At 42.4% G+C, this 13,929-nt stretch overlaps 1 protein-coding gene across 6 annotated transcripts in view; it reads right to left on the minus strand.

The window, feature by feature from the left end:
* Positions 1 to 537: 537 nt before the first annotated feature.
* CDK19 (cyclin dependent kinase 19) overlaps positions 538 to 13,929 on the minus strand; it is a 260,760-nt gene continuing 247,368 nt past the window's right edge. For all 6 annotated transcript variants that reach the window (XM_073627084.1, XM_073627083.1, XM_073627082.1 and 3 more), the window contains one exon: positions 538 to 3,444. In XM_073627084.1, coding sequence (XP_073483185.1) covers positions 3,322 to 3,444 — 123 coding nt within the window. In that variant the 3' untranslated portion in view covers positions 538 to 3,321. The remainder of the gene's footprint in view (positions 3,445 to 13,929) is intronic.

Genomic DNA, 13,929 nt, shown 5'->3' on the forward strand with positions numbered 1-13,929 from the left:
GCACTTTGGGGTGAATGGCAATTTACAGCTGGCGGCCACAGGTTGTTTTTGCCCATAGAAGCTAATCAAGCTCTCCAATACAAGTCTAAAATGTAAAAGCAAGGCGTGTGTGGGTACACAGCTTAAACGGGTAGATCAGGAGACATAGCCTCCACCAGACTTAACAGGATTGGAATAGACATAAATTTAGACATAGTTTCCTAAAGCTGATGTATTTTAATGGACATTGCTGTAACAGATAGGCAAATAGTCCTAATAATAAGATCCAAGAATTAGGGGCACCTATTGTGTAAAGTCTACAAATAAAAAAATTAAAGAACACTGAACGGGCTTCGTAGTCATCAATTTCATGTGTGCAGAAAGCACTGCCAAGCATGTTTTACATGTGAAGCAGAAGGTGGCCAGGCCTGTTCTGTCAACTTTACATTTGTAGCCTTCTGTCTCAATGATTTGTGTTTCAGAAAACTGCAGGTGTCCTATGTTTCCTTGATCTCAACATTTAGACAATGAAGATTGCTTGTTACAGATTACACACAGTTCCTTCGTACACATTTTAATGGTAAAGCCCTCTGTTGTAAAATGCCATATTTAAGTTACTAAGAGACACGCATGTCCAGAATAAATTTACATATACTTTGTCTATCACACAATGCAGGAGTAGTTTTAAAATAAATGTAAATGTTTCATTAGTTAAAAAAAAAAAAAATGTAATACACAATAAATATTGAGGAATAAACATGTGTACAAATTACAACCAAAGGTTGTAAAAGATCACAAGACAACAGAATCATTCTTTCAATCTTCTAATCAATGCCTTGGCAAGCAAGCATAATCTTGTTTCAGATAATTAGAAGGAAATAATGAATACATGTATGTAAACAATGAACAGTGTGGGTGTCCATCCTGGCAGAATATATTACATAATTGAGTACTCTATCCCTATGTTAAACGTGTATACTAGATGCACAATATCATATCTCTATATTTTACAGCAGCATATCAGTCTATAGGAAGCACTGCTGAGGTTTGTAGGTTGTGGATACATTTTGAACCTGTTTTATCTTTTAGGTATAAGGCAAACAGGATCCTTCTACCCAAGTATCTGATGTAAGACCTGTCCTTTTTGCTCACAGCAATAAACATGATTTTCCTCTTTTTTTACCCCTCTGCACTTAAACTAAACTCACAAGAAATCTGTGAAACAAAGTAAGAGTGTTCCATACTACTGGTCACAGTCGATTTTGTCTACTACTACAGGTCACAGTCGATTTTGTCTATAGGTCTTTCTTTGTTCCACAGGACTACAGAATAGTTGTCCTTTTCTGAATGAGAAGGTACATACTTCCTGTCAATTCAAGCATCACCACTGCTTTTTTCCTGGGGACTTCATCACCCCTGTGTAGTACAATGCAGGTAGAAGCTGAAGACCACCACTGTGTAAAGATAGGGTTTTTGTCTCCTCACCAGCCCCACCCCGCCTGCCCCTCAACCACAGCACTGGATCGTGTGCAGTTAGGATTTGCACAGAATCTCCCTGCCAGTATCACACTGCAGTAATTACTCCCTTTGTCTGGCCAAAGTGATTAGCTTTAAAAAAAGAGAACCTTGTTGGTTACTTACTTGTACTCAGAAGAAGTCTTACCTCAGAAACATTTATGCATGAGGGACCTGTAGTGCCTCAGACCAAAGGATGCAGCATTTTCTAGAGACCTGCTTGCTGCAGTGTTAATATTGGCTCAGCCTAGAAAACCACTTCAATAAAAGTAGCTAGTACACCCTTATAATCATGCATTTCATTGTAACACAGGAGACCTATAATACATAAAGGAGTAAACTGCTAACAAATGACTATTCTGAACTACACATTACATGAAGGTCATGCAAAGTGCATAACTCACAGCGAATACATCTTTCTCTTGGCATTTAAGTACATTTTAAAACCAATATTGGTAATTTGACTTGAAGACCTACCAGTGGGATCCCAGACACCAGTTACCCCTTCTCGGGCTTGAGGGTCACTAAAGTCCTTGATGCAAATTGGGGTACAAGCTCTATTCTGGCTGCTTTCTGAATGGCGACTAACCATTTTCAACATGTCACAAAGTAAAATATTTTTAATGAAGCAGTCTAGCTAGTGTTTATTTAGCAAAAAAGTGAAGTTTTTGTCTTACTATAATAAAAGTAGAAATGGTCACCAAAACTGTGCACTGACACAGGAACATAACTGCAGATGGCTTTTTTTCTGTTGTTTGTAATGTCTTGTGATTCCTGAAACCCTAACACTATTCTGCGTAAAATAGGTTTTTAAACCCCTAGTCCCTCCCTAATTATATTGTTTGTGTCAAAAGTCCTGTCTACTCTAGTCATGCATACTGGGAGACAGAGAGATTAAATGGGCTGCTTATTTAGATTCCTTATCAGGCCCTACCTCTATTCTGCTTAGATAAACTGAAGTGGAGTAATCTGCTGGTACCTTTTTGTCCTTTTTTTCAGTGAAGTTTACATATTGCACAATTTTGGCGACTACTTCTTAATTCACTGAGAAATGCACTGGTGAAGCAACTGCAAGGATTACCTTTTGCTAGAGTTAATAAAGAGCCAGTGATGCATTAAGCTGCAGATTAGATGTATTTTTTTTTATGAATAAGTTAATGGTTGAATTGTACAGATAAATTGTACTACCGTTTAATTTACTTCAGCCACTCCTGAGTTGGGTCCTGCATTCATATCACCATTCCTGATGCAGGCTCATTGATATTTTTCTTATATTTCTGTTAATTAAAAAACATAAAAGTAAGATAGTAAATTTGGAACAGCAAACGTTCCTTTTCTTGACATCCATACGCAAAACTGCAATGTTCTGTGAACAGAACACAGTGCTTAAAAGGTGCATTTGCGTTTTGCTTTGTCTTGGTTTTGCAAATACAAAACTATACACATCTCAAAATCTTGCATTATTTTATACAACATTAAGTTCCATTCAGCAGCCTGATAGCTCACTGTCAATGCTACGGCATGGAAAAGCTGCACAAAGAATATTTTGTTTAAAAAAATATAAAAAAAAAAAATAAAAGGAAAAACAAGTGCTGGCATCAGATCACATTTTCTGAAACGTGACTGCAAGAAACACAGAAAGGTATAAGGAGATCACTAATGGAGGTTCTCTGAACTCTTGATGATGTCATTTCACATTGAACACAGTTGAAGTTCTGAAGACCCTATAGTATTCTTTCAACATCCTAGATAATTGTAGGTGAGGATCTTTGCTTCATTAAACTGGAGCCTGTGCAATGTGCTGTATTTGTTTAACAGCCGACCTTCCTAGTACCTGTGAGATTGATGGTATTGTGAACTTTGCTGAGATGTTGTGGAGTAGCCCAAGGTATTAGTGGGCTGAGAGGTTCCCTGAACATTGCTTTGGTAACCCAGACGAGATGTGGAGTGCTTAAAGAAAGAAAACAAGAAAAAAAAAAATCTGTTTTAGTACTACAGTTGCAAACAGTGTAAATTTTACACCAGGCTCACATAAAACAGGAAATTATGTGAAATTAGAGCAGTAAAAATTTCAAAAATCAATTAAGACTTTTAATTTTAAGCTTCTTTCTTTTAAAAGGGAGAGCAATTAGTAAGCAAACACATTACGCCCTCACAAACTGTCTCTGCCTACTCACTTCATTACATCATGCTGATTAACAGCGCAGCAAGGAAAACTTTCACAGCATTGACAGATTTGCATTTATTTCTGATCACCAGTAATGTGTCGAGGGGAGTTAGTGGCCCTGAGAGGCCTAAAGGTTGTGGTGTTATCAAAATGACAGTGATGTTGTGTTATTTTTATACATTTGCAGAGACTTTAAATTGGGAGATGAAATGGCAATGAACATTAATAATTACAGGATTACTTCACTGTTGTGATGAATGTTTTGAAGAAAGGGTTTACCCAGCGCACGACAATGAGAACGCTTGTGATATAGTTCAGTTTGATATTGTCTTTTTTGTTTTGGTTGGAATTTGTCCATATATGCTTTAGGAAAAATTCAGGTGCAGGCCATCCCCAGAGCGTATCCAAGGTACTCTGTGAGCAATGTAAAAGAAAGAGGGAGGGAGGCGCACCTAAGTGCAATATATACAGTACATAGTATAAAGTTATTTTAATAGCGCAAACATAAATGCACTTACAGAAATGAAGGTATCATATGCCTATGAGAGATATGCCTATGATCCCTTCATTTCTGTAAGTGCATTTATGTTTGACTATTAAAATAACTTTATAATATTGCACTTAGGCGCGCCTCCCTCCCTCTCTCTTTTACAGTGATGAATGTTTTGCACTCCCTTTCCCCAATCATCTTATTGCTCAGTATGCAGGTCATATGATCAATTGCAGTTAGTGTAAAATCAGTGAAACACTTGGTGCTGCACATAGTGGTCTGCACAGTTTATTTGCTACTATAAATACTCATCGACACTGAGCAGTTAATGGCAGAATTCTCATGGCTGTATTTTAACTTAGGATTTCATTTTTATGCCCCCTTATCAACCTTATTAATCTTATTAATCCTTAAAAATAAGGATTTTCGTAGTCACAGAAAAATTCTTTGCTTGGAGTCCATTTAGGGTCACAAGAATTCTTAGACTGTTGGGATATACTGACACCTCCACGAGAAATGGACACTGGCAACAAAATAGCCATTGGCTAGCACTGAATAACCCTGCCCACAACCATCAAGCCTCAGTTTTGTAGCAAAGTAGTACTGAGATCATGAAAAAAAACAGAATCAGCTGCAGGAAAAAAGAGGCTTTGTCTCACAGAGAAACTCTTAGTGTGGATACCTTTAATGTCTGATAATAAATGTTACAGGAAGCAGCCTTTCTAGCTGTTACCATCATAGGAAACACAAATTCAAAGATTCCCCTAACACAAAAAAAACAAGGCTTCAACAGCCATGCCATAAAAGCCAGCAACTGTAAAGTAAGATGTCAAAACAGTCTTTGAGACGGAATATACTAACAATATGACAGAGCTAGTGAGGCATCTGCCAGGAGTTTTATTAGGACAGCATACCACATCCACCTGGAACAGTTCACAGCAAAGTGGGTGATCAGAGGAAAAGATCAGGGTGTACTGATTCCAACCAAAGCACCAACTGCTTCCACTAAGTAACTTGAAACAAACCTGTTCAGTTTGTCCTTAATCCTGGGAGGACAAAAGGTCCACATTTGGTATCCGCCACCTGCGACACAGGACCTGGAACACCTTCAGGTGTAGGGACCACTCCCCCAGACTAGGCGCTACCAGCTGAGGAAGCCATCTGCCAAATGTCTATGTCTAGGTGGAAAAAGAAGGACTTGGAAATTTTGCCCAGGACAGGTACCAAACATCTGTTTGTCATGGTGAGACTTTTGGTTCACTCCGATGGTTGATGTATGCCACTGCTGTAGCTTTGGGCAACTGAATTTGGACCAGCAGGATGTTACAATGCAGCAGAGACAGCCCAATCACTCAAAGTTCCAGGATGCTCACCAGGGTGCCAGGATTCCTCCGTTTGGGTAGAAAGGCTGGTGTCCAACAGGAAGATCTTTTAGAATATGGGAATAAAGGAATCCTCAGCTTCCAAAGCCAGCTTCCTGTGCCACCAGGCCAGGGACAACCTGTTCCTTGACCATGCCTATCAGATATGATCTGTCCAGGGACTCGATTGACTTGTCTCAAGATGAAAGAATGAACATTAAAGTAGAGGTCTAGAGTGAAGCTTCAAATGGTTTAAGCACAACAGTGTCTGAAGGTTTGGGATTCACCCAAACCGCTGCAACTTCCGAACAATGAAGCATAGCAGGGATAACAGTAAAGCTAACACTTTGGTAAAAAAACCAAGGTGCAGACAAGAGAATGAAAGTCAGGCCAACTGGCTGGTAGTTTAAAGTGGTTGTAAAAGCAGGTGTTTTCAAGATGGCCACATCCCTCTAGAGCTCTGTGCCACCACGGCCCCTTAACCCGCCACTACAGCGCTTGGAGCTCCCGCCTGTACGCCACACCAGGATGAAAGTGTGGGGGAACCCCCCCGGGAATCAATTAACAAGGACACCGGCCAGAAGGAGCCTAGCCAGCCAGATGACTGCTGCGGCCGCCCCCCTCAGCTATGCCAAGATGGCGGCCGTGCCACGAGGGGGATACACAGACACAGAGGAGGAAGCATCCATTACTGATCAGGACACCACTCCTTCATCTCCCCCAGGTACTGCAAACTCCCCACTGTGTATGGCACCCTCCCCTACATCCACCGAATCCTTGCTGGGAAGAATGGAGATAGGTCTCCCCACTACACCTATGACTGATCCACACACAGGCATGTTCCTCTGTGAGGGAGAAGCCTATGACATTAACCCTGCTCCCACTGACTTCACCTCAATGATGCAGGCTTTCTCCCAAATGCTTTCCAGGGGCCTTGCTCTTAATGCAGCCCAAATCACTTCATCCATTCATACTGACCTACAACATTTGGGAATGAGAATTGAATTAATAGAAAAGAAAGCGGACCAGTCTGTGGCCAGGATCAATCAAAACTCAGCCAGACTCCAAGACGTTCAGGACCAGCTAGAAACAGGTCTCTCAAAGATCGATGACCTCGAGAATAGGTCACGTAGATACAATTTCAGGATAAGGTGGCTCCCCGAATCGGTGAAAGAAGTACACCCAGCAGTAAAGTCATTTATCAAAGGACTAATTCCTGACATAGCTGAACACCGTCTGGAACTTGACAGAGCGCATAGAGCTTTACAGCCTCTTCGCGCTGACGGTCTCCCTAGGGACATTATTGTGAAACCACATTTTTACACCGTGAAGGAGGAGGTCATGAGAAATGCTAGAAGGGCAGAAGTCCTTAACATACATGGTCATGCTGTCCAGATATTTGCTGACCTCTCTCCATACACAGTGCAAAAATGATGATCGCTGAGACCACTACTCCAGATCTTGATGCAGAAAGAGATCCCTTATAGATGGTCCTTCCCGCTTCGCCTGAATTTCTCATATCGCAACAAAGGCCATGGATTTCCTTCTTTGGTGGAAGGAGAACATCTGCTACTCCATCTAGGCCTGATCTCACAGGAGCATCTTCCCACACCTTCAAACAAGGCCCATCCTCAACATCAAAGAGACCACAGCCGGCAAGCCCCCTGCAGCCCACTTGGCTGAAACACCACTCCAAGAGGTCCAAAGAGACTTTTCCGACATGAAGGCCCAATCTGACCTTTTAAACCAGGGATCTGGTTTGTGACTTCTCCTACTCTTGTTATGGGGGTACACCCCCAGGTCTCTTCTACTGATGTTTGATTTTCACCACAGGACTTTACCTCTTGGTTTGTTCCCCCTATGACTTACTATCTCCTCATATGGAGTAGTTAGGGGGGTGTTTACGGGAAGTGGGGATCCACTCTCGGGACTCAAACCAGGGTTGGAAGAGACTGGGCACGTAGCCTCTATGTTCGACCATGTTGGTAATTGTATTCTATGCTCCTTTTTGTCATATGCTTCCTCCAAGATGAGCTAATTATTCCTCTCCACAACATCTTTAATGTTTGTTGATGTTCCCGGGATTGGTTCACCCATCCCAAAGTATAGAAAGTCTTTTACTATACCGTTGCTCCCTTAACATTAGTTTAACTGTCCTATTTGGTAATGGCCCAAAAAGTGAAATGGGGAGCGATTTTGCTCCTTTCCCTGGGCCGGTCTCGCACAAGCTCCCCCCTACGTTTGGGGGGGAGGTTTGGATGGGCGCTGGGCCCAGGGGACGGAGCCTAGGGTGTGTTCATGTCCCTACTTTTCTATGTCCAAGGGACGCTCTATTCATTTTAAGATATTATAGTTTATTTTTTCCTGTATTCTAGTGGTGGGGCTATGGTGGACTCAGTGCACCTCACCCAGTCTCCCTAAGCACCTAGTGTGCCCCCAGGAGACGACTAGGAGTCCCTGATTCAGGGTTCTCCAAACTTTAGGTTTATGGGGTGGGTAATGGCAGGCCTATTCCTACCCCGGGGTGGGAGAGGACCAGTGGGTCTCCTGACTTTCCATTTGCTGTATCATGAATGCACGGTATTTGCATTTACATGTCTAACCTGTTTCTCGTACTCTTCCTCTTCTTTTCTTCCCCTGCCCTCGTGCTTCTCTTTGTATTTCCTATCCTCTTCCAGGTTCTCCAGGAACATCTGGCATCGCCACTCAGGGTGCCATGCTTCGACTTCACGGACAGACTGGTGCCTTTGCCCAGGCTTCCCACCGGGAGAAGGTAGGTCGGGTGCCATTACATCGCTCTCTTCCCCTCGGATCCATGGCTAACACAAAACCAACCACCCCCGATTTCAAACTCATCTCAAATAACAGGGTCTCTACTCCCCTATTAAATGCCGGAAATTATTTCAATTGTACCATTCCATGTACGCCGACATTCTTCTATTACAAGAAACCCACTTCCCTGCCTCCTATAAACCCGTTTTTCTACATCAGAGATACCCACAATTTTACATCGAATCTGCCGAAAACAAAATGAAAGGAGTGGCCATAAGCTTCTCCAGACATATCAATCTCTCCCAACCCGAAATTATCTCAGACCCTTTAGGTCGTTACATACTGGTGTCTGGCACCATCGACGGGGAGACATACACATTTGTCTTTTATTATACTCTCAATAAGGGTCAGGGGAAATTCTTTGAATCAACATTGAGCAAACTACAAAAACACTTCAAGGGGACGGTCTTCTTTGGTGCAGACTCAAACATAGCCTTTGACTACTCCCTGGACAAAACAGCCGGAGGGAAACCAAAACCCAAACGCCCCTCAAAACAGAGTACGAAAATTACGCTCAGGCTACACTCTGCAGGACTGGTGGACATATGGAGAGAGGCAAACACCCATGTAAAATACTACACTCATTTCTCAGCACCCCATAATTCCTATGCCAGGATTTTGAAAAAAAAAAAACAATATTTTTTACTTTTTGCTATAATAAATATCCCCAAATTTTTTTTTTTTAGAAAACAAATTTATTCATCAGTTTAGGCCAATATGTATTCTTTTACATATTTTTGGTAAAAAAAAAAAAAAAAAAAAAAGAAAAAAAAAATCGCAATAAGCGCACATTGATTGGTTTGCGCAAAAGTTATAGCGTCAGCAAACTATGGGAAAGATTTATGCCATTTTTTTTTTTTTTTTTTTTTACTAGTAATGGCGGTGATCTGCGATTTTTAGCGGTACTGCGGCATTGCGACGGACAGATCGGAGACTTTTGACACTTTTTTGGGACCACTAGCATTTATACAGCGATCAGTGCTATAAATATGCACCGATTACTGTGTAAATGTCACTGGCAGGGAAGGGGCTAACACTAGGGGGCGATCAAGGGGTTAACTGTGTGTTCCCTCAGTGTGTTCTAACTGTATGGGGATAGGATTGACTAGGAGAAGAGACATATTCCTAGGTTGGAACAAGGATATGTCTCCTCTCCTCTGACAGAACAGGGATTTGTGTGTTTACACACAAATCCCTGTGCTAGCGCTCGTGTACGCGATCGCACGTGGCCGGTGGTGATCGTGTCCGCTGGTCACACACATCGGGTTCCCCGCCGTGCAGTGGGCACGTGCGCAAGCCTCCAGTGGCCGAAAAAGGGTAGGATGTACCCGTATGGGATTTTGCCTAGGAAAGCCATTGTGCCGCAGTATATGCGTGCAACATGGTCGGGAACCGGTTAGGCATTTTTATGTATTTAATAAAATTTTGTTATGTTTATACATAACTGTGTCATATATTATTCCATTAGGAGGTCTCAGCATCTAAAAGTCCCATTACTCTATTTCTTTTTGTTTTATTCAATCCAGGATATGGTGCTGTATTTCGGCTGAAATACGCTATTCTAAGATGTCACATAATTAAATCAACTTTCATCAAATGAAAAAAAAAAAACACACAATTTAAAGCAGAATGTTATTGAAAAACGGACGTTCCGCTCTTCCTCCTCCTCCCTCCCTCCTCTGCCAATAATGAAAACTGTTTTTTGCTTGGGAGTGGATACCCAATTTTGGTAGCTACCCACTCTCACTTCCGCTGGAATCGCCTAGGTGATCCCAGTGGAAGTCCACCCCCCTTCTCCCTGCCTGCAACCTCCTGGGACACGTCACAGGTCCCAGCAGGCTGTGAGACCATTCAAAGAGTGCAGCGTGGCTCGCGCATGTGCAGAGGGGAGCCAGTTGTGAAGCCACAAGGAGTCACAGCTGCCTTCCCACAGTAAATGTGCTGGCACCAGAGACCCGAAGACCAGCAAAGAACCGACCAGCGGAGGACAGAGCTGAATTTCTGGACAGGTAAGTTTCTTTTCTTTTTTTTTACGTCAGCAGCTACAGTACTTGTCACTTTAAAGCTGCATAAGGTGTAAGGATTTCCAAATTTTCTAATTTTGAAAGGCAGACATTCATGTGTAACATTATTTTGTTGTAACTATTATAAGTAAACATATCGATAAAAGAAACATATAAATACATCTTATTTACAGCAGTTTATGGAGACTGCAAAAAAGACTTCTCATGTAGCAATACAGTACTAATTCAAACAACAACCACCGTACAACTTGAAACATGATAACGTTTCGGTAATATCTATTTTTGTTGCAGGTGAGCAGGAGTGGCTTTGTATTACATGGAAAAAATGTGTCACAGTTCTGCCAAGTCTACCTATCTGACAGTAAAGAATGGAAAGGCATTCAGGCAAGATCACAGAAAGGCTGATAAGAAGGTGTCAGCTATGAAAACCACACTGCCTTTTATGTTATTTGCTTTGTCCAAGTTCTTTGGCAAGTAGCAGGAATGAAATGTTCACATATACTATGGTATCACACACACAGATGTATCGCCATCGTTATCAAAATAACAGAAAGCTCACAATTTTAATTTCCTTCACTATTATAAAATAGTAGTCATTAAAAAAGAGGGTTTACTAGGGGAAAAGCCGAAGCGTAGCATACCTAACCTTTGACCTCAGGAAAAGGAAGGTTGGAAAAATAAGAAATGTCCAAACCAAAAAGACCAACCAGTAAAGAGACAAAGATTTTAGTAGAACAACCTAAACCTTTTTGCAGAGAGAAGGTGATTCATAATATGAAGGATGAGAAGGAGTCCTAACTCACACCCAAAGGTGTTTCAGGGATTGTGGTAGCTACACCACAACCTACCCAATTATACTGCCCTAGGGAATTCTGCTGCCGAAGAACAGAGTTTCCTACTTGCTGACCTACAAGGGCAGGACATGACTAATTAATGGGTTTTTTAACCCCCCCCCCCCCCCCCCAAAAAAAGAGTGGTTAAAGCATGTTATACAGCACAGTGCTTGTGCTGTGTAATTTGGCCCCCTGTATCACCTGAATTACCTGGCTGATCCTCCTGCCTGGTTCTGCCCTCCCCCTGTAAACTGACCATGGTCTATCATGGCTGCTGAGCCCTGACACCATGGTCAATTTACCTACCTCCATCATCCACAGCTCTCCTCTCTTCCTACCTGTCTGTCAGTTCTGTGCCTGTGAGCTGTCAACTGCCCCCAACCCCCCCCCCCCCCCACCCCCCTGCCGCTATTAGTAAATCTTAAAAAATGTCACTGCCACCCCCTCTTTTATGCAGCATTAACACCCAGTGTACATATTTGTGAAAAACAAAGCCCCTAAATACCATTTTTTAGAGATCATCAGGGCAGTCACGTGACTCCTAGTGCTCTCCCACCCATCTAAGGGCTACAGCAGGAGGGGCTGAGCGGCCAGTACAGCGGTCACGTGACCTCATGGCTGACATCAGAGGGGGATCTCGGCCCCTCCCCCTGGAGAAGAAGATGTATACTTCTTTAGAGGAAGAAAAGAAGTGCATTCGTGCGCAGGACCTACACTGTTCAAGTGGAGAACACCCAATGAAGGGATCTTAAATACTTTACAATGTAGCGGGAAACAGTGCAGATACAAATGTTGCACCCCAGACCTTCCTTCTAGGGCTACCAATAAACCTAGCAAGGATGGAGGCGTAGACTGAGGTCATCTGTTGCAGTAGGTCTGTCCTCTGTGTGTCTTTTAAAGCAGTACTAATGGGAGTTTCACTTACCTTTCCTCCAATAGTTCCAGTCCCTTGCCAGTGCCAGCATCTTTTTCTGTGTGCTGGTCTTCCACTGACTTGATTAGTTGGCATGGGATGACATCACTCCTGCACATGTGCAAGAGTTATTTATCCCAGCACACAGAATGCGGGCCAGCGCTGAGGGCAAGCAAGTAGGTGTATTATATTGTAGTGACATTGCATGTCTCTTCTGCAATAAAGAGCCTGCCTACTCACAGTGAGCAACAGTGGAACTTTACTTCTGCTTTAAAAAACATTTTGCACTGCTTAGCAGACAAATACCTGGGCTCAAAATAAGGCAAGGCCTTGTGTACTCACAACCAAGGAGGGTAGTAGACAACTGGTTACTAAGTTGTTGAAGGCCACACATTTTCTAGGGCCATTATTCAGGGTTATCTCTAAACTGATAACCTGTAAAGTGCTTCAAGGCAAGAGCAGCAGTGGGATGATTCTTGCTCTAGGCTTAATGGTGGAAGCAAGCATGTGGAGCATGCAACTTAGCCTTAACCATTACCAGTATAGCATGGTGGTGATTTTATAAAAAAAAAGCACCCTGTGGAATCAACTCTGAGGTAGCTCACTGTGCTTTAGGAGTCTTTCTCTATGTTCAACTGAGGGGAAAAGGTGCTACCATTGGGGGGGGGTTGGGGAATCTGCTGACCTGGGAGTCCAGTCTTCTGGGAAATATGTGAAGTTGAAAAGCTGGCCAGTGCATACTTCAGCCATTTCCCTTCCTTGGGTTCTTGCTGGTTTTTAAGCGTTGGGGACCGTCTATAGTTTGAAGGTCTATATTTACAGAGAGATAACACAATTGCAAGGTGAAGAGGTAAATGATTTTTGGTTTGACTGAATTTTTTCACTAGAAGATAATGGTTGTTTCACTGATGGAGAAAGCTTTAGTGCTAACATAGTACACAAAAATCTAGATAGCACTAATTGCAGAACTCATCGCCCAAATGTCATATTCCAAGTTAGATTTATCATAGACAGAGACTTACGCACTGCGCGAGTTTCCAAAGACTGGGTCACACCAAAGGTTATGCCTTTACCTGCAACCCTCTCTTTTCTGCAGCATCCTAAAGCACAGATTTTACACAGCATTTCTCAGCTCCAGAAATCGGGGAGGGGGGATCTGATGTCACAAAGTGCACAACATGCAGCATGGAGCTCAGTGTAATCTGAGACCTGACTGGATGGAATGGACACACCCCCTTTACACAGACTCACAGGGAAAAATGCACAGCTGAGGCTGTCAATCATATTCTGTGTGCTGTGGGGAAGATGTAGGGGAGTGGGGTTCGGCACTGTCCCCTGGGTTTCTTTGGTGTCAGCAAAACCTGTTAGAAGTGACTCGTGCAGATAGCAGAGGGAGGACAGAGCCGATAGGAACCACACTAGGTACTTTGAACTGAAGCAAGTACACACTATAGAAGGATATGCTTTGTTCATTTTTCATTTCAGAAATTTACAACTGCTTTAAATGAAAATAGGTAATTTAAAGTATAACACCAATATATATTTCTTATGTGTTCCTATTCACACAACATATCTAAAAATAGTTAAAGAAATATATGTCTAAGCTTTCTCAATGTTTATTGCAGTGATAGCCTCTGATTGGCTATCACGGTGATCAGTTACTGTGCAGCCCGACCTTGTGTTTTTTCTCCGCTTGAATAGTGAGAAATATACATTGTATCTATTTATTGTGCTTAAACACATACAATTGAGTGTAAAAAAAATACATAAAAAATAAGTAGATCAGGATTTGGTCTAGGTCAGTGGCAGGGTTAG

Source organism: Aquarana catesbeiana, linkage group LG04, assembly GCF_042186555.1.
Source record: "Aquarana catesbeiana isolate 2022-GZ linkage group LG04, ASM4218655v1, whole genome shotgun sequence".
In the NCBI taxonomy this organism is placed as follows: Eukaryota; Metazoa; Chordata; class Amphibia; order Anura; family Ranidae; genus Aquarana; species Aquarana catesbeiana.